This window comes from Pelmatolapia mariae, linkage group LG9 (genome assembly GCF_036321145.2).
Source record: "Pelmatolapia mariae isolate MD_Pm_ZW linkage group LG9, Pm_UMD_F_2, whole genome shotgun sequence".
Classification (NCBI taxonomy): domain Eukaryota; kingdom Metazoa; phylum Chordata; class Actinopteri; order Cichliformes; family Cichlidae; genus Pelmatolapia; species Pelmatolapia mariae.
In genome coordinates, this window is record NC_086235.1 from 23,210,470 (window position 1) to 23,237,500 (window position 27,031).

Sequence of the window (27,031 nt, forward strand, 5' to 3'; positions counted from 1 at the left end):
ATTTGCTTCAGGGGTCCCCGACATTTTAACATTTTTAAATTTTACATATAACGCCACATGTAAACACAATATGACAGCACAGCAAGCTTTTGAATGTGATTTGTTTTGCAATCTTTAATGAAAAACACAGCTGTTTTGTTGCGTAGTTATTAAATTTGACATCTTTTCGCTGTCCTTATAGCATGGATAGTGCAGGTAAACTTAAAGGAGAGAGAACAGCAGTTATTTCCTCTTATATAGTAAAAAAAAATGAAAAAAGAAATAAATCAAACTGTCAGGTTAAATTATTTATAATTATTCAGGTTTCCTTAAGAAACCCTGGGACTACCTTGGAGAATTCCCATTTGAGAGCACAAAGAAGCGCCATTTTCACGCTTGGCCTCTAGGGGTCACCATAACAAACTCGAGCCGCTGTTCATTCCCCTCTCTGCACGCATCCTTCCCTCTCGTTGACTGTTTACTCCATCAATGGCGGAAGCGGCTTAAGTCTGTGAGTGTATAAAGGATTTCTTTCAAAGTAAATCGCTGACAGCTTCACAGTGTGAAGTTAGAGTGTTTATGTGTCGCTTTTGTTGAAGTCGGACTGTTGTGTCTGTGACGGGAGGACTTCTCTTCGTCACGTGTTGCACGTGAAGTGGGAGAAATGCTCGTGAAAATGAATGAACGATCTTTAGGTCGAGCACTTAAGAGAAGGGCTGTGTTAATGTGTGACAAGAGCTAATTTTCTTTGTCGGTTACTATTAAAGAGGTAACGAGACGATGCAGTGTACTTTCATTCAGTCCAGAGTGTGTGTGGAGTATTAAAGAGAGAGAAAAATGAGGGAGAAGGACACGAAAACTGCCCATTATTAAACAACAAATCCATTTTAGCTCGTGAAAATAAAAAACTGCCTGCACTATATCTTTTAGAGTCCACCGTGAGGGGAGGGTCTGATCATTATCGAGGGCTAGCTGCTAAAGGTTCAGCTGAGTTCAAAGTACTATAATGATCATTAAACCCTGCTGCACTTGGGTTTTTTTTTCATAGTTTGCTCTGCTTTGGTTGCTAAAGCTGGAAGGTGACCAGATTCAGGTGAAGTATATATTTGTTTTAGTGCTTTTAGGAGTATTTAGCCTTTTTGGTCTTTTATATGCCCTGGTTATCTACAGGGTTGTTACTTTATTTTTTCATATAAAGTACAGTTTACAGAGTCACAGCTTTTAATCTTCCTTTAATGAATCTGTCATATATCATGACCTTCAAACATTCCAGCCTGCCCAAAAGATATTTAGTTTGCTGTCACATCAGATATACAAGAGCCACACATTTGAGAAAAAAGGTTGGGTGTTAAGATTTCTGTTAACAGATTAGTCAATCATTAACTACCTGGGCTCCATTTTTAAGTTTAGTTCCTCTTTAGTATACAGATGGTGTTATGTTTTTCACAGGTATTGTGTTTGATTAATTGATTAATTTAATCAGCAAGTAAATTAAAAAAAAATCATCACATCAGTTTGTCATTGTTGTTAAACCAGAAGATTATTGACATAAACAAGAAGACTTTGCTGAAAATTTTCACAATGGGTTTTTACATTTTCAGCCAAGTCTACATGACCCATCAGTCAAAGAAGACAGATATATTAGCAAAGAAAAATAATCATTAATTGCAACCCTGTTGTGTCGGTATTGTGTCTTGAAACGTGTGTGTGTAAACCTTGCAGTTGCATAGCTTCCATGTTCGTGTTTTTTAATCAGTTTGCTTGTTTTAGGGAGAATTAATAGTTCAGCCTGGTCAGAGGTAGACATTTAAATGACTTTCTTTCTTTGTCGGCTTACAAGCAAAGAATAAAAGTAGAAAACAGACGGACAAAAAGAAGAATAGCAACAACATCTGCCCTGTTCTCCTCAAGTCCAAGTGAGTGGACTGATTGAAGACGGGCTCCTGTGGATCCTAGCCATGGATGAAAAGATGACACCTTTGGACTGCCTGCTGCCCTCAGGTATTGCCTTTCGAACTCACATTCCCTCACCAGAAAAACACATGCACACAATCAATCAAATCTGAAGGTTCATGCATAGATGCATATGTCTTCTTTTTTTTTCAGTTGTTGTTGTTTTGTCATACACAAACTATACTCTTGTGTGGGGCACCCACCCAAACACAGAGGATCTCAATGCATCTGATCAAAATTCACGCTTACTCGCATCACTGTCACACTTGTCTTCCTCCCTCTGCTTCTCCCACTCACTCCGACACACGGTCTTTGGGGAATTAGAACTCAAAAACAAATCACTTGCACTTTCATGACAACAGTGTACATATGTATAAGACATGCCTTCCCTTCTCTTTTGCTGAAAGGGGTTTTTGATGTTTTTGCTTTAAAGGGGTGGTTTAATTAAGTTTGATCTTTCTAAAATCTAATAATCTTTTTTGCGTCTGAATGAAATGCCTGACATCACATAAATTCTCCTTGTTCCAACAAAACATTTTAGATCCATATTAAATGTGTCTAAGTTCAGTACATAGCAAATTTATTATCTCATTTCCAAAGGCAAGCTAACACGTTACAATAGAATTCATTACCCTAATGATACTCTGACATATTCTGTACCCAGTGATGCTCCTAAAAAAGAAACTCTCCAGATGGCTGGCTGCCCTACAGACCTGAGAAGGAAGCTGGTTATATCTGCCTTTAGCCACTGCTCTCAGGTCAAGGTTTATGTGAGCTCTCTGGTGGTATGAGCTTCGAGGAAGGAAAGCTGATGTGAGCCGAAGGGCAGGTTATTACCAGACCTGTAAAGGTCAACGGGATCGTACAACAGTTTGGCCTGTAGAACAGACAGCAGACACTTGTACTTTCCTCAGGCTCGAGTTACATTTATTGGTTCCATGTAATTCCTGACAACTGTACTCATTTTATTAGCTAAAATCTAATGCAGTCAGCTGCAACAGCTCTACTGTGAATTCCACTTTTAATACTGTGCTTTGACCTAAGTAGGAACACAAAGTAGAATAATCCACCTTACTGACCACTAGGGATGGGTACCGGTTCTGACATAACGGTAGTAACCAGACCGAAAACCAGCGCACATTTCGGTGCTTTATTTCAGTGCTTTTTTTTTTTCCTGAGATGTCATACACTTTGGATTCTAGCTAATCATTTTACAGGCAGGCGGGCCCAGGTACGTACGTTCTTTTAGAGCAGAGCTACAGATTAAAAATGCCCAAGGCAAAGCAGTCAAAAGTCTGGCTGTACTGCTGCAAACTCATCAGCCTGCAACAAGTGCTTTAAGGTGATACTGTGCAAAGGAGGTAACACCTCGAGTCTGATGAAACACCTGGCGACGCATAGCGTTTTTTTAAAAGCCGAGAAATGCACCGTTGATAGCTTGCTGCAAGACCTCACACCGAGCACATCTACTGCGGGTGTGGTAAATCTCCATTAGCGAGTTAGCGTGGCTAGCCCCGTGCGTGGGGCTGGATGGTGCTTATCATTTTGCAGAAAAAAAGAGACTGCTAAACATAAAAACATAAGAGGTGTTTGGACAAAGTTTGTGTTCTCCATTCTTTAAGCACCGGTTCGAGCACCGTTTAAGCACCGGCACCGTTTCAAAAGTACCGATTTGGCACAGGTATTGGATAAAACCTGAACGATACCCATCCCTACTGACCACATGAACAGAAATGGAAAATAAGCTTTGCAAAAGTTTGGTACTGTGCAAAAGTTAAGAGGGTTCCCCTCATTTCTTCATGTTTTGCATCCAAGGAGCCAGCCATTTTTTTTGTTACCTACCTAAAGGATGAATCAGTGTTGTGTCTACACAGAACACACACATTTGTTTCCATTTGTTTAGTTCAGTCCATGAAAAATGCCAAAGATAACTCAGTTTGACAGACATAAAATAATATTTTTGCCTTAACAAGGTGAATTCCAAAAAGCTATTAAACATAAATTTGGTATATTACAACATGGTGTGCAGTTTGCTCTTAAAAAGTTTGAGGAAACTGAACAACTGAAAGCCAAAATTAAGAATTGTCATGGCTCTGTCATGGTTTGAGCTGCATTTCAATCAGTAGTGTTGAAGATCTTGTCAAAACACATGGAAATGTGAACGCAGGGAAGTACAGTCAGATAACATACAATACCCAATGGAAAATATGTTATGTAGAAGCCGGGACCTCAAAATTATTGGAGCAGTGTGGGATCACCTTGACAGAGCAGAATAAAAGCCTTTTGAAACGACCTTCAAGAAGCCTGGAGAAAGATTCACGAAGACTACTTAAAGAAGAAAGCTTGCCTAAGAGAGTTCAGGCTGTTTTGAAGAATAAAAGTCATCATGCCAAATATCAACTTTCAAGTTAGTTTGAGTTGTATTCACCTTATGTACTGTGTTTCAATAAATGTTTGCTGCATCTGTTTCAGTGAACCACCGATTACTTTATAAAGCAACGTATAACATAATGGAGTAGAAGAGTATATTTCGGGTCATTGGTGGTGAGTTAATACATTTTATGAAAATTAAAATTGTGGTGGAGTTTTGACCCAGGTTAGAAATATTATTCTTCCACAGAAAGATATGAAAGATATGATAAAATGTTAAATCCACAGTATGCTGAGCACTGTCTGAGGTCTGGCTTTTCTCATCTTTTCTGGATTATTTGGCATCTAACTATCATAGGTACACACTGTGTGTAGTTTTACTGATAAGATATAGATGAATCTGAGGTCTGAGTCCTAGAAAAATTGTCCTTTTAATCAGTCTTGGTGCTCTGTGGCATTTGTTGCATTCTTGGAGTCATTTCTTGAAGTGTTGTCATTTTTTTATAACCACTCTGCTTCAACCTGCCACCGTTTGGATAGCTATACTGCTGATCTCTCTTCTTGTGTATGCCTCACAGTTCATAGAGTGGAATGTGAAAAATGCATCACCAAACAAGAACGTGGACTAAGAAAAACAAGCTGGGATGTCAAGAACTGTTTTCAAAAAAGCGCTACTGCGTTTATTTTGTATGAGCGTGAAATTCTTAGCAATAAAGTAAGAAACAGAAGGCAATGAAGGTTTAACTGAAAATGGGAACTTAATTTACAGTTTAACGAAGCTACAGTTTGCTATAAATAGGCCGATATTAATCAAATAAAGCAACAACAACAACAAAAAACTTGTTTGCTTGCCTCTGTTCATCAGTTACTGTGTTGGCTCTAGGCTGAGCATTTATTAATGCTAATGTTACGATTAAGCTGCATGCTTATAGTTTGTCTCTCAGTTGTATTGAGAGTGAGCTAAATATAGGAATTTAAATCAGATCATAAAATATAATCACAATGTCAAGCTTGTACTCAATTGAGCTAAAGTAATTAGTAAGTTAACTTTAATTGACTTGAGTATGATTGAAAACAACAATTATGATATTTACAGAAGTTGTTTTAAAAGTGCCTTATGATAAAGTGCTGTGCACTCACAACCCAGTTCATTAGGTACACCTCACTAGTACCAGATTGGACACCCTTTTGGATTCAGAAATGCTTTAATTTTTCAGATTTGTCATCCATGATGTCAATCTCCCGTTCCACCACATCCCTTAGGTGCTCTATTCGACTGAGGTTTGATGATTGTGGAGGCCATTTGAGTAGAGTTGAGTTTTGTGACAGGATGTCTTATCCTGTTGGAAGCATCCATCAGAAGATCGGTATACACTGGTTATTATGGGTTGGACTTGGTCGGCAACAACACAAGTCTGTGGTGTTACTGAGGAGTGATCGGGTGTCTCATCAGACCCAGACCAGGCAGTGTTTTTCTAATCTTCTACTGTCCAAACTCCCTTTAGTCACCTTTCTTTTTCATTCTGATGTTCAGTTTGAACTTCAGCAGGTCCTCTTGAATGACTGACTTGATTAACTGATTCAATATTCATGTTAAGAAGGTAATATAGTGGGCAATGAGTGCATATTCGCAGCTTTCTGCCTCTCAGCACGTACTTGCTGTTTCTCTCCATTAAACTGACCCAGTTTGTAGTTTTGCCATTGACATACAAAATAAATAATTTGAAGGCACTCTTTCAACTTGCGATGGTCTCGAATGAATTATCTAGCATATTTTATCAAAATATTTATTACATTAAAGCACATTTGAGTCACATCTCATTTATTGTTGTCTAAAGCACTACAATCATCTTGTTCAACTGCAGAGGCGTACTTTTGCTGCATGCTTGTGTGCACAGGGTATGTTTGTATATACTTGACATTCTCGCACACGTGCATTATTTGTGCAACGCAGGAAGACAGAACTGCTGTTGATTTTCTATTTGTGTACTGCTTGAAAATCACTAACGCACAGAGACCGACAGTCAAGAGACACTCACTCATGTCAGGAAGCTATCAGCAGTTTTGAAGCATTCATTGAAACAAATGTTTACTCAAGCATGTTAGATAAGCGTTACAGGCTGCAATGTTGCATTTGCTCACTGTACAAATCCAAGATTTAGGCTAGAGATTTCTCTGGGTGTGCAAATAATCTGCAGAATGATGCAGAAGCAACCAAATCACATACACCCCCGGTGTTATAATTTTGTGGATAAATTTGTCACTTGCTATTAAAGGTGAAAGATGTGCCTGAGATTCCCAGCATCATACCCTTTTTTTTTTTTTTTAACCAAGTGCACAGCATAGCGATACACTTTTAAAATATATTTATATGGCTTCCTTAGTTTAATCTCTTGGAGGAAATGCTTATCTAGACTCTCTGAGGAGGATATAAGAACAGCCCCTGGATGTCTGCATTTTAAAATCCCTAGTGTGCACAGTTAGCCTTTTAAATTTCATCATTTTAATTATAAATACCTATTTCTGGAATATCTTTGTGCTAGCTTATGTGTTTTGGATACTCTGTACGTGTATGCGCGCGTGCACGCGTGTTTGTAGTATTTATGCTGTCTGGCACTTTTAAGAGAATCCCAAGGTGACATTTCTTTGAAACGGAGTGCAGGAAAGGCCACGCGCCTCCTCTTGTGTGTGTCTGTTTGTGTGTGGGGGGTGGGGTGGGAAGGTGAGTGTTTGTGTGTCGAAGGGTTATCTGAAAAGTCACGGCTGGTTGAGTTTGCCTTTTGTTCTCTGTACACCTCCAGCCAATTAAGAGACAAGACTGACAAATCTTCTCCTCCTCTTTCTCCACCTCACCTACCCCCGCCCGTGCATCGTCCTCTCTTTTCCCCCTCCTTTGTGTCGCCTCTTTATCCTCTCTTCCTTTCCTCGACTTTTTACCATAGCCGGCTGGGGTTTGGCTTTTGGATTGGAAATGACCTTCTAGTGATGTGAACTTTTTAACAACATCAAGCCCACTGCTGCAACAAAGTCACAAACCCAAAGGACATTTTATTTCTCCACACTTTCTCAGCCAAGCCTAAATGCACTTTTTACACCTGAGGGTCCAAAATCCCCCCCGAAAAAGAGCTTTTTTTCCCAGGTGATGCACATTTTGCTGTGAGAAGTTGATGATGAAACCTGAAGTATATTCTTTTCTTTCTTTCTATGCTTTTGCATTTTTTCCTCCATACTGGGGAAACTGGGAGGGATACAGGCTTTACTGGATATTTCTTGTTTCGCAGTTATGGAATTTACATAAATTTGCTTTAGGAGAGAGTCATCGCAAGGTGGTGTTTCAAGTTGCAGATAGCATTTTGGCTTTGTTATAAAAGAAAGCTTTAAACATTGATGGGAAATCATTTATAAGAGCAGACATGAGAGCGAAAGATAAACGAGCATGAAAAGTGCGATGGTGAGGGGAAGAAAGGTTGTGCTTTAGTCTTTGGTCCATTAAAGCTTTTCTAGCAGCTCTGTTTTTACTTTGTCAATGAATGTTTCCCTTTTTTCCCATTTCCTGCAGATAGATAAATGACAATTCTAAAGTATTAGTCAGGGGATCTGCATTAGCAACAGAGCAAAGAAAAGCTAAAAGCAAGATTGATGGGAGCTTCAGGGAAGAAATGGGTTTATGAAAAGCAGCACCATGAGAGCGACTTTGACAAAGAAACGTAGAGGTACACTGATAAGAAAGAGAGATGAGGATGACAGAAAAGGTTTAGCTTTGTTTTCATGTATGATATGTAACTAAGGTTAAAGATTTTAAATGGCAAAAAAATGAAACGCGTGCAAGTGTGGGTACTGATTTTCTTTATTTTTCTTTAACAAATGGTAGGTATCCAGACACTGATTGTGACCCTGATTAAGGAGATTAAAGGCACTATAATCAAGGGAAATCACTGTCTGAGCTGGATGCACACTGTCCATAGTGGTGTTAGGTTTTGTTATCTTCTGCTGTTGCAAACAAACCCTTTGCAGCTTAATTGGATCGAGTGGGAACCAATTTTGATCTCTCAAGAAACCAAGACTTGCTTGAAATGAATTCATTTTTTAATCTTCTCTCTTATTTTCTTCTTTCCTTTGTAGAGCCTTATAATAACCTTGTTATTGCTGCTTTGTTTTTTATTCTTTTTTTTAATATATTCCATGCCACAAACAGTAGTCTCCAGTCTGGATTTAAAGGTATTATTTTGAACATGCAAGTAATGACATGTTCAAGCGTTGCCATTTTGCTACGTGTTACTGATTATGCTCCATCAGTCGTCTGTGTTTTCTATCTGATTGTTTATTATTTACACATTTCCCCTTTTCCTTGTGTCTGTTCCTTTCAGGCAAACAGAGGATCTGTCTGATCATACTGAACCAGCCGCTGGATAAGGACCACCTACATATCCTCTGGAGTAAAGGTACATTTCTCACACATCAAAAAATATAGATCAGACAACAGACAAGCCCCTTTTACAGCACTTATATCACATTTGCATTGATTTGCACCGAACACGTATTCCCCAGTTGTTTTTTGTCATACTGTGCTCTCTAGTCTGTGTAGCCTTCACTCTGCCATGTCACTGAAAGTGCTCCTTCCCCACTCTCTGCCTACCTTTTCCTTTCTGCTTTCTGCATTGGTACCATTTTCTTTATTTTTTTGATTACTTCTTTAGCTAAATGAGTTGAACAGTTATTACAATCAAAACAAAATTTGTTTTTAAAAAAAGGTTATTTCCATTATGAATTGACTGATGGACAGTAAATTATTCAAAAATAAATTAAACTATTGTTAATTCCAGTAATGGAATTTCTGGAAGTAATTATGTCTGATAGTAAGGAGCACGGATACAGGCAAGGGATGTCACTTGTAACCCAGCTGTGAGTGTTGATTTGTGTCTGACTGCTTTTGTGTCTGCTGTTCTCGCCTCTCTTTGTCACTGTCTGTTTGCATGAGAGTGGGGCTGTGCTCTTCAGACACACAGAGGGTAACTTGAGAGCAGAAAACCAATACAGACTTTAGCGTATAACTTACTTGAGCTGAAGACTATTATGCTCACTATCGCTAAGTACTACAATGGCTGTCATTTCTCAAATACCTGTGGTCAAACAAGAACATATGCGCATCAGCCACAACACCTGCCTAACCTTGTGATGGTGTCTAGCTTGGTCTGGTGGAGCCCTCAAATTTGGTGGCTGGCTTGATAATGCCTTGGACTCTGGCATGGATTTTTGTCTGGTGCTCTATGCAAGATCTTGCATAGAGGTGGTAGATCAGCCCAAAACAGGCAGAGCTTGAAAGCAGTTGGGACCAGAGTCACCAAGAACATCACTGATCATACACTATGCTAATGGATTGAAACTTACAGCACCTGCAAGTCCCCCCTGCTCTAGAAGTCTTTGGAGCAGGAGAAATGCCAAGTATGACTCAAAGAGCACAATCCCCAATTTTAACTGTATGCTTCAACCTTCTACGTAACCTGAAGTGCTCCTCTGATAAAATGTAACTACATATCAGGTCAACGGATTCCTTGTCTTGAATGGGGTGGATGATTGCAGTGTAGGGATGGCAGGAGTTTCTGGTTACTATGCAAGTCAGGATGTAAATTTCCCTTAGAAGTCTAAATCAAACTTTACAATGACCCAAAAGCCACACAACAAAGGAGTGACTAAAGAAGTGCAATTAGATCATAGAGTGGCCTAGCCAGTCTCCAGACATCAGTCCTATAGAAAACCTGTGGAGATACCAAGAACTTCAAATTGCCAAGCAGCAGCCAAGAAACCTAAAAGATTTAGAGAAATTCTGCAAAGAGGAGTGGGCCTAAATCCATCCTGAAATTGAGACAGTTACCAACTGCAAGAAACATCTCACATTTGTTCGCCAACAAAGGGTTTTCCACCAAATACTAAGTCTTGTTTTTCTTGGGGATAAAATCTTTTTTTCAGTCACATGCAAATCAATTTATAACTTATATGTAATGTATTTTTTTCCCCTGGATTCTCGGTTGATATTCCATATGTCTCCATTAAAATTAAACTACAGTAAAAATTAGAGATCGTGTCTTTGGAAGTGAGCAAACATAGAAAGTCAGCAGAGGAATAAATAAGTATTTCCCAACTACATACTCATAACCAAAGACCAGGATACCACTTGGAAACTCCAAGTAGGCTAGATACTCTGAAGTGTTGCTTGGTGCATACGTACACATACAGCCAGAGCCTTACCCTGTAGGTTATACATGCTTATTAAAAGGCAAATAAGCTCTGGGTATTTGTCTGTACAGTCCAGACTCTAAATTACAAAGAAATGGGTGAAAGGCAGGTACACCCTAGACTGGTCGCCAGTCTATCACTAGGCCTGCAATGTGAGTACGTGAATCCTGTGGTGTTTTTCATCAATGACAAGATGTTAGTATGAGTACAGAGCATTGTCAAATGTGAAATTCTAAAAGGCCATTCACTTAGGGAGCTGCCATTGTATATCACCCTAAAGGTTTTCTCACTCCTGTGAAAATCTTGCTTACACATATAAAGTTTGCAAATAACTCAAACTTCTGTGAAAAGGGCAGAAAATTTAATGCAGAATGGGCTGTACAATCCTATTCAAACATAGAGTGGTTGCACAATACAAGCTCGCTGAATGGCTCCACTTTAGCACACTCAGAAAAGCAGTTATGGCCAAGGGCATTTTGATCGTTGTTGTCGAAGATGAGTAGAATTGTGCTCAGTCACTTTCACATCAGCAACCTGCTGGTCACAAGTTTACTGGCAGTTTATGGACCAAGGAAATCTCTTAGATTCCAGCCACTTTCTTGTGGTAACTAGGGGACATGCAGGGACTCCATGAATAGTCTGAGTCACTTTATCAGAGTATAAAACAAAAAGAAACTCAGAAAATATGTGTGTAAGACTAGTTGTTAAAAGATTAAAAATAGATTAAAAATAGATTTTTGAACAAAAGTAGAGCTTCAGACTCCCTAAGGTGTTGCTTATTAGATGCATTGATGCACAGAGTTATGCTAGCTGACTGTGATGTATTAAATATATAAACCAGGCAGTGTCATGATAACCTACATCCTATAGCTTTGTTTATTTATTTATTTATTTTTCTTTTTAATCACTGATCAAAAACAGCACCGCTATGAACTAGAATAACTTTAAAATTCTCATTTATTTGAGCTGGATCACTTGTTTTCCCTCAGTTTTGATGATCACCTGAAAATACAATAAAACTGTACGCTAATATATGAAATAATGTAATTAGCAAACTTACGCAGTCATGGAGGAAGGTTAGTAAACAAAATAACTTTGAAGGCAAACGTGTGATTAAAACCACTTCAGGTGGAATTTTAATGAACGCGGCTTTGATATTCTTATCAACTTAGCAAAAACCCAAGAGGCACCTCGGCTTTATCCATCGCACAGCAGCTGTATAGTAAGAAATATGTTGCTCGCTTGATTTTTGCCTTTGCATAAGAGAACCTGTGAAAAGTGTTTAATAACACAAGACAAACCAATCTTCCTGATGAGATTTCACACCAAAACCTGCCTGCTACCCAACATGATGAAGATTGCTTTTCTTTTCTTTTTGTTTCTTTTTTTTTTGGGTGGGGGGGGGGTTCTTGAGGGAGAAGATAAGGTGATTAGGTAAATGCATAACAAAACAACATTAGAAACAATATTTGTATATTCTCTAGTTCTATATAATTGTATAAAGAAAAAATATACATATGAGTGCATATATATATATCTCCCAAAAAGCTGTCTATCCCATTAAATTCTCATTAATCTGTTGAATGTCTTGAGAGAATTTTCTTCACACTTTTAAATCTGATTACATTTTGATGGCCAGAGTTTTTTAATTACTGGAAAATGTAACACAAATAGAGGGATTAAATAGTATAGCAATGACCGCATCTTCACTGCACTCTGTCCTTCTGTAACCTAGGAGAAGATGCTGACACTAATCTTTGGTGTCCATCTAATAGGTAGCTTCAGGGTCTTGACTATGTAAGTCATTAGACTGACTGACATGTGTTTAAACTGCAGCCTCACCTGGTGGGGCACACAGCTGCAAGGTGACAATTTTGTTAGTTATCACGTTCAGTTCTCTGCTGTATGACGGGCGCAAGAATCATAAAAATCATCAAACAGAGCAAGTGCACCATTTGGCAGCAGCTGAAAACATGATGCGGCTTGGTTGTGTCATGTGATGATTTGTGCATTTGGTTGTGCTAAGACAGTGTTACTTAGAAAAAAACATTGATGAAAAAAGTGATTTTGGGTGCTTTCTGAAGTGCCAAAACCAATGCTGTGGTTTTGATGTCAAATTGTGAGGCTCTCTTGAACACAAAAAGAGTTTTGATCAGTTTTGGTCTTGGCAGCAGTGCACACTGGGACTTCAAGAAGTTTTGACAAGATGATGATTGTGTGTGAGTGGCGCTTCTCAGATCTCTCATGATTCGATGGTAAACACAGTTGTGGCAAGTTTATCATCCCATGCTTGATGTGCGATGCATTTTTAATTTTGTTTTTGGCTAAGCAGATGCCTGCGTGTGCATGAGCGTGTCTGAGTGCGAGCCACTCTCCAAATGGTTGTTCACCTGGAGGCATCATAGCCAGGTCTCCACCCTTACATACACAAACATCCGGAGTCTCTCACAAACATGCACACACTTTCAGGTCCTCTGATCTGGTGCCCCTGGGCCCCCCCCACCCCTCATTACCTGTGGGAGAGGTAGAGCAGCAGGGAGCACAGCAGCGATGGAGGCTACAAGAGCGCAAAGCTGATCAAAGGGGAAACTCATTTACTGGTGCCAAGTGTAATGTTGTGAAGTGAGATCAACCTGCTTATCTCACCAACCCAACCTTTCACTCATCATCAGTCACCCGCTCACTCATTCACTCAGTCACGCATTTACTTGCTTTGAGATCCCTCACTTGCTTATTGAACAGCAACACAAACAAGCAGTTTAGCAAATCAAGGTGATTCAGTGAAGGTGACCCTGTCTGCAAAACAAAACTGACCTGAGTTGGCTACAAGTGCATCAATCAATCATTTGATGACGTTGAGCAGCTTGCTAAAGTTGAAGGTTGCGAACATCACCCATCAGGAAGCTGAATATCAGCCTTGCCAGTAAGAAGCATTTATGAACACATCAGATGGAGCTAATAGGTATGTGGAGAATTCAAAGAGAGAAGCCATTAGCAAGGTTTGAGCTCCAAAAATTCCAACAAGACTTTCAAAGACGGATGGGCATAAAAAGATTTGAAAATTTACCACCTAGAGTAATAAAGGGAAGGCTAGAGTAGTGTAAGAAGTATCAGAGTTGAGTTATAGAAAATGAGATGGTTGTGCAGGGAATCAATCATATTTGAGGAAAGGTGTGGGGTGCGTAGTGGATCTGAGGACAGGGTGAAATATGGAGGGGGGAGGTGGTATGATAGATGAAGTGAGGGTGTCGAGGCATCATAATAAGGATAATAATCTTTTCACCACTCGTCGTGACCGTTTGCCCTCTCCTGTACAAAGCTAAAGCCCCAACCTGACAGGTATTAATCTTCCTAGCAAAAACCCATCAATACAGGCTTGCTGTATGTACAATATAACAATATATATATATAAATATACATTTATAGTACAGTCACACATGAGCGTATGTGGGTGTTTCCACATCGTACCTAAAGCAGCATCACAGTTTGTCAAAAACCTGGTAAAATTACAGGTTTAGTAACGTGTGTGTGGAAGTGCAGAGTGAATGACAAGTCAGGATGGCTTGGAAGCCTGCAGGGAGGGATTAGAGTCAGTAGTTTATTTACAAGGTCATCTCCTCTTCATTTCTTCTGCTGTCCCCACTCAGCTCACATCATATTGCCATCAGGAATGATGAGAGATCTACAGTGGCATCCAGACGTTTGGGTCCCTAGCATTTTTCTTACTGTGAGTCTGAGCGAGTCAAAGGTGGCCTGATTTCCAAAAGGAATTCTTTAATATTTTAATTGTTCTTATTTTTTTTTCTTCAGATTTTTTTTTTATTTCTGGCTTTCACGGTTTGAAATAATAAAAAATGCAAAGAACTCCCCCCCCCCCACCCCCCCCACCCAAAAAGCCTTAAAGCAAATGGTTTTTCACAGCACATTGCAAATATACAATACCTTCCTTTTTGGTAAGCTTGTAAGCACTTTTTGTAGAGATAAGAGTCTTTCGATTCCTTTTTGAAGGATTTTCTATTATTATTCACTACAAAAGGCTTCTAGTTGTGTGTCATGCTTGGTCCCCAGATGCACTGCTTTTTGGATGTCTAGCCACAGACTTTCAGTCATGTCTTACCTAAAGAGTCACCCCTCTTTAGATAGTCGATTGGTGGGCTTTAGAGGATGATTTTCCTGTTGTAGAAGCCATCCTCTTCATCCTTTTTTCAGCATTTTTAGACAATATGAAATTTGATTACAAAATTTGCTGATTTTGATTGAATCCATTCTTCGCTCTGCCAATGAACTCTTTCCTGTGCCACTGACTGGACTAAACACAAGCTCAAAGGATGATTAATTTATCCATATGCTTCCACTTCTTCAGCCTTTTCTTAAAATCCAAATGTGTTTTTGCTTCAAAAGTACAGAAAAAACAAACTGTTATAACTTTATCAGTCCACAGACCCTGTTTCCAAGATAAATTAGGATTGTTACACCACCACTACAGAGGCTTCAAAATCTTCTTCAAGGCCTCTTTTGGAGAAATAAGTGATTTGCCATTCTGCTCATCCTGTGAGCAATTTTCTTGGAAAGTTCTCTTATAGATCTTAGCATGACCTCCACACATTTGTTAATTTCTATTTCTTAACTGGATTATTAAATTAGCAAGTGGCTACCCAAAACCCATTTTTCGTCTTTTCTCTATGGGCATCAATTATTTTCAGAATGCTAGGCAGCTGCTTAGAGGAACCCATGACTGCTGATTGATAGGACAAGGTCTAAGCACTATGTATAACTTTGAAATTTGCATCCTGTGTCCTTTTAGCTTTTGAACAAGCCATAGCCTTAACAGAGTAATTAAGGTCTGAGACCTTGGTAAAAGTTATGAAAGCTTGAACTCTGCCCGAACTTTAGCATAGCGCTCCTTCACTCTTTCCTTTGAAATTATACAAAATAAAAATAATAATGTAGAAAGTAATATTTAATATTTAACATTATGACATCAGTTTACCAGTGACATAAATTCTGGATGCCCAAAACTTTCATGCCGCTGTGTTTGTATGTATGTGAATGAGCTTGTTAAGCTCAAATGCCCTGACGTGAAGGAGAAGATGAGTTAATTGTTGTATTTGTGGTCTTCTTCAAACAACAGTTTATTATTTTCAGTGCAAGAATGGCAGTAATTGGATTTTACTGCCTGTGGATAGAGTGCAGATGGAGAGATAATCTTTCTCAAGTTCGGTTTACCCACTTGAGCCATTTACTGTGATGAAGACAAATGGGACATTGAGAAATCTGTTGTATGCACATTTCTGACTCTAAAGGATTTGTGTCAAGAATAGCAATGTTAAAACAGGAGAACTCACTTTCTGAGTGTTTGACATGCAGAAATGAAGCAAAGGCCTTCACAGTGACAATTTAGGGGGGAAAAAAATACAGGTTACCATAGAAAATTAGCCGGTGAGTCACAGGCATTTGGTCCAACCTGGTCCCTGGGCTGATGCTAATTCAGTTTACTTCAGCATGGTCACACCGTATCATGTATAAAATGTCTTTAAATGGGGATTATCAGGCACATGTCAGCTGACTGTCTGACCAAATAAATGCTCCTCAAGCAAGTTTCTGACCACTGGCAATGCTATGGAGGAATATATTTCAGGCCTCTACATCAGTTGACATTTAACATGCAAACATTCTCACTATAATACACCAAATCACTGTCTGTGTGTCTGCAAACACCTCTTGCAAGATGATCATTCACCAAGAAATCATTGTATTTGCAGCAAAATGTTATAGGACACTTTCTTAACCCATTTACTCGAAATAGGCTGTAAATATAACAAATTAATTGGTCGCCTATTGAGCAGAATCAGAGTCATGCTAACACTTGTTAACAACAGGTAGTTTCTAGCTTGCTTAACAAATACATAGCTTTTGGTTTTGTGCTGTTGCACCACTGCTCAATTATTATTATTTTATGATTTTATTTTATTTTATTTTATAACTCATCGCTGTAAACTGTCCTTATTTTAAGTCAGGCAGGAGGTTGTACTGTAAAAACAATCTTTTATAAAATTTTCTATTTGCATTTTAAAGTCCTGTAAAATTAAAATGGACTTTTAGACACTACTGGAAGTACTGCACATCTAAACAAGTATTGTCTAGGAGAAGTCTCCAGCTCTAAAGTGTTACTAAGTGACGGACTGGCGGCTCTTTTTCTTACAACTCAGAGAGAATGTGTCGAGATTACCGGATCACTACAAGTAAAATAAATATAGCCGCGCTATTGCATGTAATAATCATTGCTACAAATGACAATACATCATTTTGAAACATTTTTCTGATGTTGGTAAGGCTTTTAGATTTACTGTAACCACATGTGTTTGTACGCTTAAACGGAATGCAATATAGACAGAGCTGCAAAAAAAACAACTGACTGACAGACAGAAGTTTCTGTTCTCAAATTTGTGTGAAGTCTGAAAATTATTCAGTGTCTGTGTGTGTGTGTGCAGATACTTATACACAGATAATGACTGATAGCTTTACAGTCTGTCACCGGTCTTAAAGGAAAGTTTCTGTTTTTCAAGAAGTTGTCATTTGAAAAGTTTCTCAGCCTTTGCTCTCTGTCAGAGATAATGAGTCATTTACATTCCAATCATTTCTTGACGCGAAACATCGGCAGCAGGTGGTGGAGGTTATGAATAAAAGCAGTACCTTCTGTATAAGTGTCTTATTTACATCAGTGCAAATGCATCTGCGTTGTCGCTTTTTAAGAGCTATGGGTGAGGAGAGTTAGACTCAGAATGTGAGAATAATCATTCTTCTCCTTTTATCTCGCTAATTGCGTCCAATTTAGCGTACGTGTGAATGTGATTTACAGTATGTAGGTGTGATGTACATTGTTAAGTCCTTCACGTATTTTTAGGGGCCACGGTGCTGCTGATGTGTTAAAAGTTGTGCCGTATGTAAAAGTAATGGAAGTCGGTTTTAGCACCTATTTCAAGTTGACACTGTTGTACATCTGTTGTATTTCTTGTCACAGTTCACTCAGTATGTGCATGTATGATGTGTGAAAATCAGTGTGTCTTTCCCCAGGAGTGTGAGTTTTTTTCCTTTCTTTTTATACCACAGCCAAACATCTTTTCAGCATTATTTAGTTAATAATGAAACACCTAGGAATGCAAAGTAATATTCAAACGCTAAATACCACTTTATTTAGACTAATGTCTTCTTTTCTAAGTTCACATTAAATCTGAAGTAAACTTTTGGGGGTTCCGTGTTCCAAACACAACACAGAGTTATATCAAGCATATGAAAAGTACTGGGTTGGGGGAATGGACACAGTTCTTGAAAAGAAAGCTTTGGAGACATAAAAATGCACGAGTGTTGCCCGTCTCTGTGGTGCAGGCTTTAGTTAGTTTTAAACAAGGTGAAAGTAAAACTTTTGCTGATCCTTTGAAGTTTTCCCTTGTGTGAACACGGCAGCCCTAAACAGAAAAGGGCTCTTAAAAAATAGGTTGCGTGTTAAATTTGAATAGAATAGAAGCAGAGAGAGAGAGAGAGAGCATACATTTGCAAATGGTTTGCATCTAATTTAGTGCAACTTGAATAATATTTTAAGAATGGCAAATAATCCCATCATTTGAGTGTTACTTAAAGCTAAAAAGATAAGTGCTCTTTCGCTGCCTTTCCCTTTTAAAGGGTCAAATAGCTTTAACCATAATGCTTTGCTGGCACTGTGGAACACGCCGCTTGTAATGTTTTCATTGGGAGAAAGTGGTTTCTTTCTAAATAATTTGGACCTTATTCAAACTTTGTACATTTCTGCAATGATTGAAGTAAATCCATTTATCAAAAAACCTTGGGAATGCTGATGTTGGCGTTCAAAGTACTTTGTTAAAAATAACACATTGTTAATGTTATATAAGTCCCTTTTTTGTATAAATGTGTTTTTTGAAAAAAAAAACAAACACTTGACACATTTTGAAACTTTTCGGTGATAAAAAGAGCGAGTGTGAATTAGATTTATTAGAAGTGACAGTGGAAAGATGTCGCGTGTGAGCTGGTTCCTAATGATAGCATATCTAAATATACAAGCTCCTTAATTATTTTAATTTTGTCGAGAATTTTCGCACTCATAATGGCACATTTTTTAATTACGGTAATGAGGCGTATGGGGAAAAAAAATTAAAGTTATGCATATATATGGTAATATAAAAATTGACTCAAGAAATCCTGAAGTGACTGTATCCAGGGTATCGATCCATAAGAGACTTGATTGACACTACATATGTGTTTGTAAAGGTTTGAAGAAAACTTGTTGCACCTTTAGAGGAAATTGTAGAAATATGCACCATTTATTTCAAACAAACTGGATAAATATGCATCTTTCTTTCTATAGCTCTCTTGAGGGCATGTGCTGATGGAGCTGCTAATCACCTTCATAACATCACAGCTGGGGATCGCGACAGGTGAGGCGACCTCGTGTCACATTTGCATTAGTTAATATGTACTTTCTCTAAAGTGCCTTTGTTTTTGTGCTTACTTGTATGATTTTGAGAATTTTAATTACACAAAGGAATTGCACGCTGTTTAGATATTTTTTTGCGAGTGCTGTGTTTTGAATTCAGCAGCTGTGTGTCTGGTTTCTGTGACTTCTGTGCATGACTCTACGCCTGCTCTCCAGCTCAGATGTATCCTGTATGTGTGCCACATGTGTGTTTCTGACAGAGTATTTTAGGAGTGCATTCTGCTGCGGCATTTGTGTGCGCGTGTGCGTGTGAGGCTAATGGAGGACAGCTGTCAGGTCAGAGATGGATCTGGGGATCACTGGGTCCCTGAAGTGTTCAAGCTTTCACATTAACACCCAGCATGTGAGCACAAGCGTGTGTTTTGTCAGGGTGTGAATGGGATGTTGTGTGTGTTTGTCTGTCGACGTGCATGTTCTTTTTCTTCTTTCAGTGTAACAACCTTTTTAAGTTGTAGACATCTCTTTAATATCTTTTAGGCCCATTAACTTCCTCACAAGAAAAACTTATATTAGTCCTTGAAAAGAGAAAATACGTTAAACCATTTTTTTAAATTTTCAAGCTAAAATATTATTGCCTGAAAGTATGTAGTTATCCCGGGCATATTTATTTATCTTTATTCACTTTTGTTAGGTATAAAAATGTCAGTTTGGTAAAAGCCAAGCTAGTTAGAATTATAGGACGAGGTCATGAATTGCACACTTTTCAGCCACCTTATTAGTTACAGCTTATTAGTACCAGGTTGGACCATTTTTGCTTTCAGAACTGAATTTTTCACTAGAAATTGAGACTCACTGAGACCAGGTGATTTTTTTTTCAATATTCTGTCATATCTATTTTGGTGAACCCATGCACATTTTAGCCTCAGTTTCCTATTCTTAGCTGACAGAAAGCATACCAGGTGTGGTCTTCTGCTGCTGTAGCCCATCTCCTTCAGTGTTAGCTGTGTTGTGCATTCATAGATGCTCTTCTGCATATCTTGTGACACGTGGTCCCTACTTTAAGTTGATATCAAGGTAACATATTTTCTCTTTTTCAGACCATTTCAGAGCTATGTGCAGTAAAATCTGTGTGAATCAGTACATTCTGAACTACTTGTTCAGAATCACTTGACTATATCGACATGCTTGGATGTGTTTGGTTGTTTGCATATTTGCTTTAATGAGTAGCTGAACAGGTGTACCTAATGAAGTGGCTGTGTGTAGTGTTGTAAATTCTAGCAATTTATTCAAAAATAACAGCTTACCTGGATTATCCGTAACTCTGCAAAACAGACTAAGAACAAGAAAAAAATGAGTGAAATAAAAAAAAGAGTAAAAGTATAGTTGGATTGATTAAAAATGTTAATTTATGGCCAGTGCACTGCTGCATGATCAGGACAAATGTGAGCAGAAAACCAATAAAATGTTATTTTCCAGCCACAGTAATAGCTAAAAAATTATAGTTACAAATGACTGCTGCAAATATGAAACAACAAAACTGCCATTTCAGTTCAGTGTTATAACAAAGTGTTTTGAGCAAGACAATTTCATCTGATCAATACTATAAACATGGTGAGGTAAAAAACTGCATGCTGCAATGACAATGCTCAAACAGCAACTATCATTTCTAATAAGCTAGTAAGACAGTGTATTTTGTATATTTTTTTGTATATATACAGTGGCTTGCAAAAGTATTCGACCCCCTTGAACTTTTCCACATTTTGTCACATTACAGCCACAAACATGAATCAGTTTTATTGGAATTCCACGTGAACGACCAATACAAAGTGGTGTACACGTGAGCAGTGGAACGAAAATCATACATGATTCCAAACATTTTTTACAAATAAATAACTGAAAAGTGGGGTGTGCGTAATTATTCAGCCCCCTGAGTCAATACTTTGTAGAAACGCCTTTTGCTGCAATTACAGCTGCCAGTCTTTTAGGGCAGCGGTCCCCAACCTTTTTTGGGTTGGGGACCGCTGTCTAAGTGGTCCCCACTTAGACAGCGTTTGTCCATCTAAGTGGACAAACGCTGTCCACTTAGATGGACAGCGTTTGTGAACAGCAGTTGTCAGATCTTGCCACAGATTCTGGATTGGATTTAGATCTGGACTTTGACTGGGCCATTCTAACACATGGATATGTTTTGTTTTAAACCATTCCATTGTTGCCCTGGCTTTATGTTTAGGGTCGTTGTCCTGCTGGAAGGTGAACCTCCGCCCCAGTCTCAAGTCTTTTGCAGACTCCAAGAGGTTTTCTTCCAAGATTGCCCTGTATTTGGCGCCATTGATCTTCCCATCAACTCTGACCAGCTTCCCTGTCCCTGCTGAAGAGAAGCACCCCCAGAGCATGATGCTGCCACCACCATATTTGACAGTGGGGATGGTGTGTTCAGAGTGATGTGCAGTGTTAGTTTTCTGCCACACATAGCGTTTTGCATTTTAGCCAAAAAGTTCCATTTTGGTCTCATCTGACCAGAGCACCTTCTTCCACATGTTTGCTGTGTCCCCCACATGGCTTGTGGCAAACTGCAAACGGGACTTCTTATGGTTTTCTGTTAACAATGGCTTTCTTCTTGCCACTCTTCCATAAAGGCCAACTTTGTGCAGTGCACGACTAATAGTTGTCCTATGGACAGATTCCCCCACCTGAGCTGTAGATCTCTGCAGCTCGTCCAGAGTCACCATGGGCCTCTTGGCTGCATTTCTGATCAGCGCTCTCCTTGTTTGGCCTGTGAGTTTAGGTGGACGGCCTTGTCTTGGTAGGTTTACAGTTGTGCCATACTCCTTCCATTTCTGAATGATCGCTTGAACAGTGCTCCGTGGGATGTTCAAGGCTTGGGAAATCTTTTTGTAGCCTAAGCCTGCTTTAAATTTCTCAATAACTTTATCCCTGACCTGTCTAGTGTGTTCTTTGGACTTCATGGTGTTGTTGCTCCCAATATTCTCTTAGACAACCTCTGAGGCCGTCACAGAGCAGCTGTATTTGTACTGACATTAGATTACACACAGGTGCACTCATCAGGCAATGTCTATGGGCAACTGACTGCACTCAGACCAAAGGGGGCTGAATAATTACGCACACCCCACTTTGCAGTTATTTATATATATGTATATGTGTATATATGTATATGTATATATATATACACACACACATACACACACACACACACACATATATATATATATATATATATATATATATATATATATATATATATACATATCAGGGGTTACATGAATAGGATGAGGGACCTTTGGATTCTTCGATACCCAACATCCACAATGACGGCGAAACAACTAGTAGCTCAGTGTTCCAACATTCGAAAGAAGAGACTGCTCTCACAGCTAGAGATTGACGAGGTACAACATAAATGCTACGGCAATGGGGGGGGCAGGACGCCAGGTCAGGGGGGAGATATCATCACCCCCACCCGAGATTGGGTACCAAGCCCCAAGTGCGATAGGAGAAGGATCGTTGAGTGCGAGAGGAACTGACCTGAAAGATAGGATCATGGCCAAGCTTGAAACCTGGACCCCCCGTAGCCGGTTACCAAGATTACGTGAAGTACCCTCAGAAGGTCTGCTAGATGATGTTAATGCAGCACTACGATACCTACAGCCATGATTACCGAGACTAACAAGCTGATCTACAATACGGCAGCAGTGATAAGTGAGGTGCTTGGCTACAAGTTGAACAGCCACAAGGGGCACTACCCTCCATGGAGAAGGAGCCTAGAGGCTAAAATCAAGGTAGCATGGAGGGAGGTCAGCCAACTATCGGAGTTGCAGAAAGGCACAATGAAGAAGGTGCCTAAGAAGTACAGGAAGCTGTCCATATCTGAGGCCTTGGAAACTGCCAAGCAAAGACTCACAGCCTTGGCCAGCCGCTTGAGGAGGTACACCAGAGAGATAGAAGGCAGGAGAATAAACCAGCTGTTCTCCACAGAACCAGCAAAGGTGTACTCTCAGTGGCAAGGGAACAATAAGAGAACAGCACCACCAAGGCTGGAGACAGAGCAATACTGGAAGAGCATATGGGAGAAGGACGCAACCCATAACGGCAATGCTCAGTGGCTAGTGGATCTGAGGGCAGACCATAGCAACCTCCCTGAACAGGGTCCAGTAACCATCACGGTGGCAGACATCCAAGCAAGGGTCTCTAGTATGAAGAGTTGGACAGCACCAGGCCCCGACATGGTTCACGCCTACTGGCTGAAGAAGCTGACTGCACTCCACGAGCATCTGGCAGCACAAATGAACCAGCTGCTAGTTGACGAGAGACACCCGGAATGGCTAACCGAAGGTCGGAAGGTCCTGATCCCCAAGGACCCCAAGAAGGGACCGGTCCCATCCAACTACCGACCAATAACCTGCCTCAGTACTACATGGAAGCTCCTGTCAGGCATCATATCGGCTAAGATGAACAGGCACATGGGTCAATACATGAGCGGGGCACAGAAAGGGATTGGCAAGAATACCAGAGGTGCAAAACACCAGCTACTGGTAGACAGAACAGTCAGCCGAGACAGCAAGACCAGGCTGACCAACCTGTGCACAGCCTGGATTGATTACAAGAAGGCCTATGACTCAATGCCCCACAGCTGGATACTGGAATGCCTAGAATTGTACAAGATCAACAGGACCCTAAGAGCCTTCATCAGGAACTCAATGGGGATGTGGTGTACAACACTAGAGGCCAACTTCAAGCCCATAGCACAAGTCACCATCAAGTGCGGGATCTACCAAGGAGATGCCTTGTCCCCACTGCTGTTCTGCATAGGCCTGAACCCCCTCAGTGAGATCATTAACAAGACTGGCTACGGATACCGACTACGGAACGGAGCAGCTGTCAGCCACCTCCTGTACATGGATGACATCAAGCTGTATGCCAAGAGTGAATGAGACATCGATTCACTGATCCACACTACCAGGATATATAGCAATGACATCGGGACGTCATTCGGACTGGAGAAGTGTAGTCGGATGATAACAAAGAGAGGGAAGGTAGTCAGAACTGAGGGGATCGAGCTACCAGAAGGCAACATTGCAGACATAGAGGACAGCTACAAGTACCTGGGGATCCCGCAGGCGAATGGGAACCATGAAGAGGCAGCTAGGAAAGCTGCAACCACCAAGTACCTGCAGAGGGTCAGGCAAGTCCTGAGGAGTCAGCTGAACGGTAAGAACAAGATCCGGGCTATCAACACCTACGCCCTGCCCGTGATCAGGTACCCAGCTGGTATAATAAGTTGGCCAAAGGAGGAGATAGAAGCCACTGACATAAAGACAAGAAAGCTCCTTACCATGCATGGAGGGTTTCACCCCAAGTCCAGCACCCTGAGGCTGTACGCTAAGCGGAAGGAAGGGGGCCGGGGACTGGTGAGTGTCAGCACCACAGTCCAGGATGAGACAACGAACATCCAAGAATACATTGGGAAGATGGCCCCAACTTACCGAGTGCTCAGTGAATACCTCAGGCAGCAGAAACCCAAGAAAGAGGAGGAAGGCGAGGAACCATCGTGGAAGGACAGGCCCCTGCACGGTATGTACCACCGGCAGATAGAGGAGGTGGCTGATATCCAGAAATCCTACCAGTGGCTGGACAAAGCTGGACTGAAAGACAGCACAGAGGCACTAATCATGGCAGCACAAGAACAAGCTCTGAGTACAAGATCCATAGAGGCTGGGGTCTATCACACCAGGCAAGACCCCAGGTGCAGGCTGTGTAAAGATGCCCCTGAGACAATCCAGCACATAACAGCAGGGTGCAAGATGCTAGCAGGCAGGGCATACATGGAACGCCATAACCAAGTGGCCGGCATAGTATACAGAAACATCTGTGCCGAATATGGCCTGGAAGTTCCGAGGTCAAAATGGGAGACGCCCCCAAGGGTGGTGGAGAATGACCGAGCTAAGATCCTGTGGGACTTCCAGATACAGACGGATAAAATGGTGGTGGCTAACCAACCGGACATAGTGGTGGTAGACAAACAGAAGAAGATGGCCGTAGTGATCGATGTAGCGGTTCCGAATGACAGCAATATCAGGAAGAAGGAACACGAGAAACTGGAGAAATACCAAGGGCTCAGAGAAGAGCTCGAGAGGATGTGGAGGGTGAAGGTAACGGTGGTCCCCGTGGTAATCGGAGCACTAGGTGCGGTGACTCCCAAGCTAGGCGAGTGGCTCCAGCAGATCCCGGAAACAACATCGGAGATCTCTGTCCAGAAGAGCGCAGTCCTGGGAACAGCTAAGATACTGCGCAGGACCCTCAAGCTCCCAGGCCTTTGGTAGAGGACCCGAGCTTGAAGGGTAAACCGCCCGCAGGGGCGTGCTGGGTGTTTTTATATATACATATGTATCCGTGTTGTATTTCTGTCAAATACGCCATGTGAGTCTTGATGGCAGAAGCATTGCACTTAGTTCTGTGTAGTTGTGTGACACACCAGATTCATCATCTGACCCCTCAGCTCGAGCTCTGTCAGCAGCCTGTATAGTGGAGCTGTCAGCTATGCCTGCCTTTTAGCCTGAGTGCTCCCAACACTAACAGCATCTTTCCTGAAAAGTTATGCATTACACTGCTGGGAGAGTGCAGGAGAGGAGGGAAGACAGGAAGGGGATGCTTATGGGTGTGGAAGTGTAAATCAATCACCAGCAAGTTAAGATGTATTTAACCCAACATTACCATAACTAATGGACTACAGAGAGGGATAGAAAAGGAGGAAGGGATAGAGAAATGCAGGTAATCAATCAAAGCCAAATTTTATGAGAGCATAACGGTGCTGGAACACAGACAAGAGCAGCAACTTTCCCATGTATCAAATATAATTCAGTAGTGTGAGGTGTGAGGGAGATAAATAGGAAGAGAAAAGTAGAAGAAATGTATTGAAAACAGAGAGAAGTTGAAGATAAAAATGGAGTACATACAGTACGCATGCTCTTCTATAGTAATGTGGGACTGCACGTTGAGCTTTCCCCGAATTATGTGTAAACACATCTTCTTTTTCTTTTTTAATTATCATTTACATACAGAGCAAATTGTACTCAAAAATAACAAAGCTGTTAGTTCAGTGTTATAAACTCTCACTTGGAGATCAGCAGACTCATAAAATGATTAATCCCTTCAAATTCCTGCAAGTAATACTGAAAAATTGCACTGCTTCACTATGGGGGCACATTCATACTCGTGCCCCCATAGTGAAGAACGATAGGACTAGGACTGCACAGTCGAATTTGAATCTTGATCATAATTTTGTTTTCCTACAATTAAATGCACATTATTAAGTAATATTAAAAAATGCCTGCTGAGCCAATTAAAATGCAAAGCAAAAGCAACCCTAAAACTATGACTGATGATGTGCCTGCATGTGCCAATCAAAACTGTGCCCTGTACCTATACTGCTTGATGTTTCCTGGATGAGTAACACTACATTATAAGACAGAAATCCATCCATTCATCAATCCATCCTCTTCCACTTATGCATTTCACGGTCGGGCATACAACAATCATCGATTCAAATGTCTGTAACAGCAGAAGGTGAAAAGCGTTTATTCTCAAAGCGAATACTTCCAATTTAGTGATCAACCAAAGATATGTTATCTGCTCACGCAATGATTTACTCTAACTGGCAATACCGCCACTGTACAGTATGCAAAACATCACATGGAAGTAAAAAGGGATCTCACAGATGTTGAATACTTTTCTCTGGATTTTTTCTTCACATCCATTATGCAGGTACGAAGTGAAACACTTTCTATTTTGCTTCTAAGAGAGGGACTTAATAAATGGGAATGTAGAACAAGGTTAATGAGAAAGCCGAGCGGTTTTTCTTTTTCTTTATTTTTTAGAGATGCACTGAATTTAGGTGAATTTGGAGGACCAATTTTATTTTGCTGTAGTAAGAATGTAGAACAACATGGATGTGAAAGCAGCGTTTAAATGACAGTCCATTAAAAACATTTTTGTTACTAAAATCAAGGTAAGATTGTGAGAAATAGTAGTGAT

General features: G+C 40.3%; 1 protein-coding gene across 2 annotated transcripts in view; it reads left to right on the forward strand.

The window, feature by feature from the left end:
• Positions 1 to 438: 438 nt before the first annotated feature.
• The window catches only part of tpk1 (thiamin pyrophosphokinase 1), an 87,418-nt gene continuing 60,825 nt past the window's right edge, over positions 439 to 27,031 (forward strand). Inside the window, exons 1-4 of one of the 2 annotated variants that reach the window (XM_063483827.1) lie at positions 439 to 490; positions 1,820 to 1,980; positions 8,670 to 8,744; positions 18,917 to 18,986. In XM_063483827.1, the coding sequence (XP_063339897.1) occupies positions 1,938 to 1,980; positions 8,670 to 8,744; positions 18,917 to 18,986 (188 nt within the window). In that variant the 5' untranslated portion in view covers positions 439 to 490; positions 1,820 to 1,937. Of the gene's footprint in view, positions 491 to 527; positions 1,073 to 1,819; positions 1,981 to 8,669; positions 8,745 to 18,916; positions 18,987 to 27,031 lie in introns of those variants that run through there. The other variant, XM_063483829.1, reaches the window with a different exon arrangement.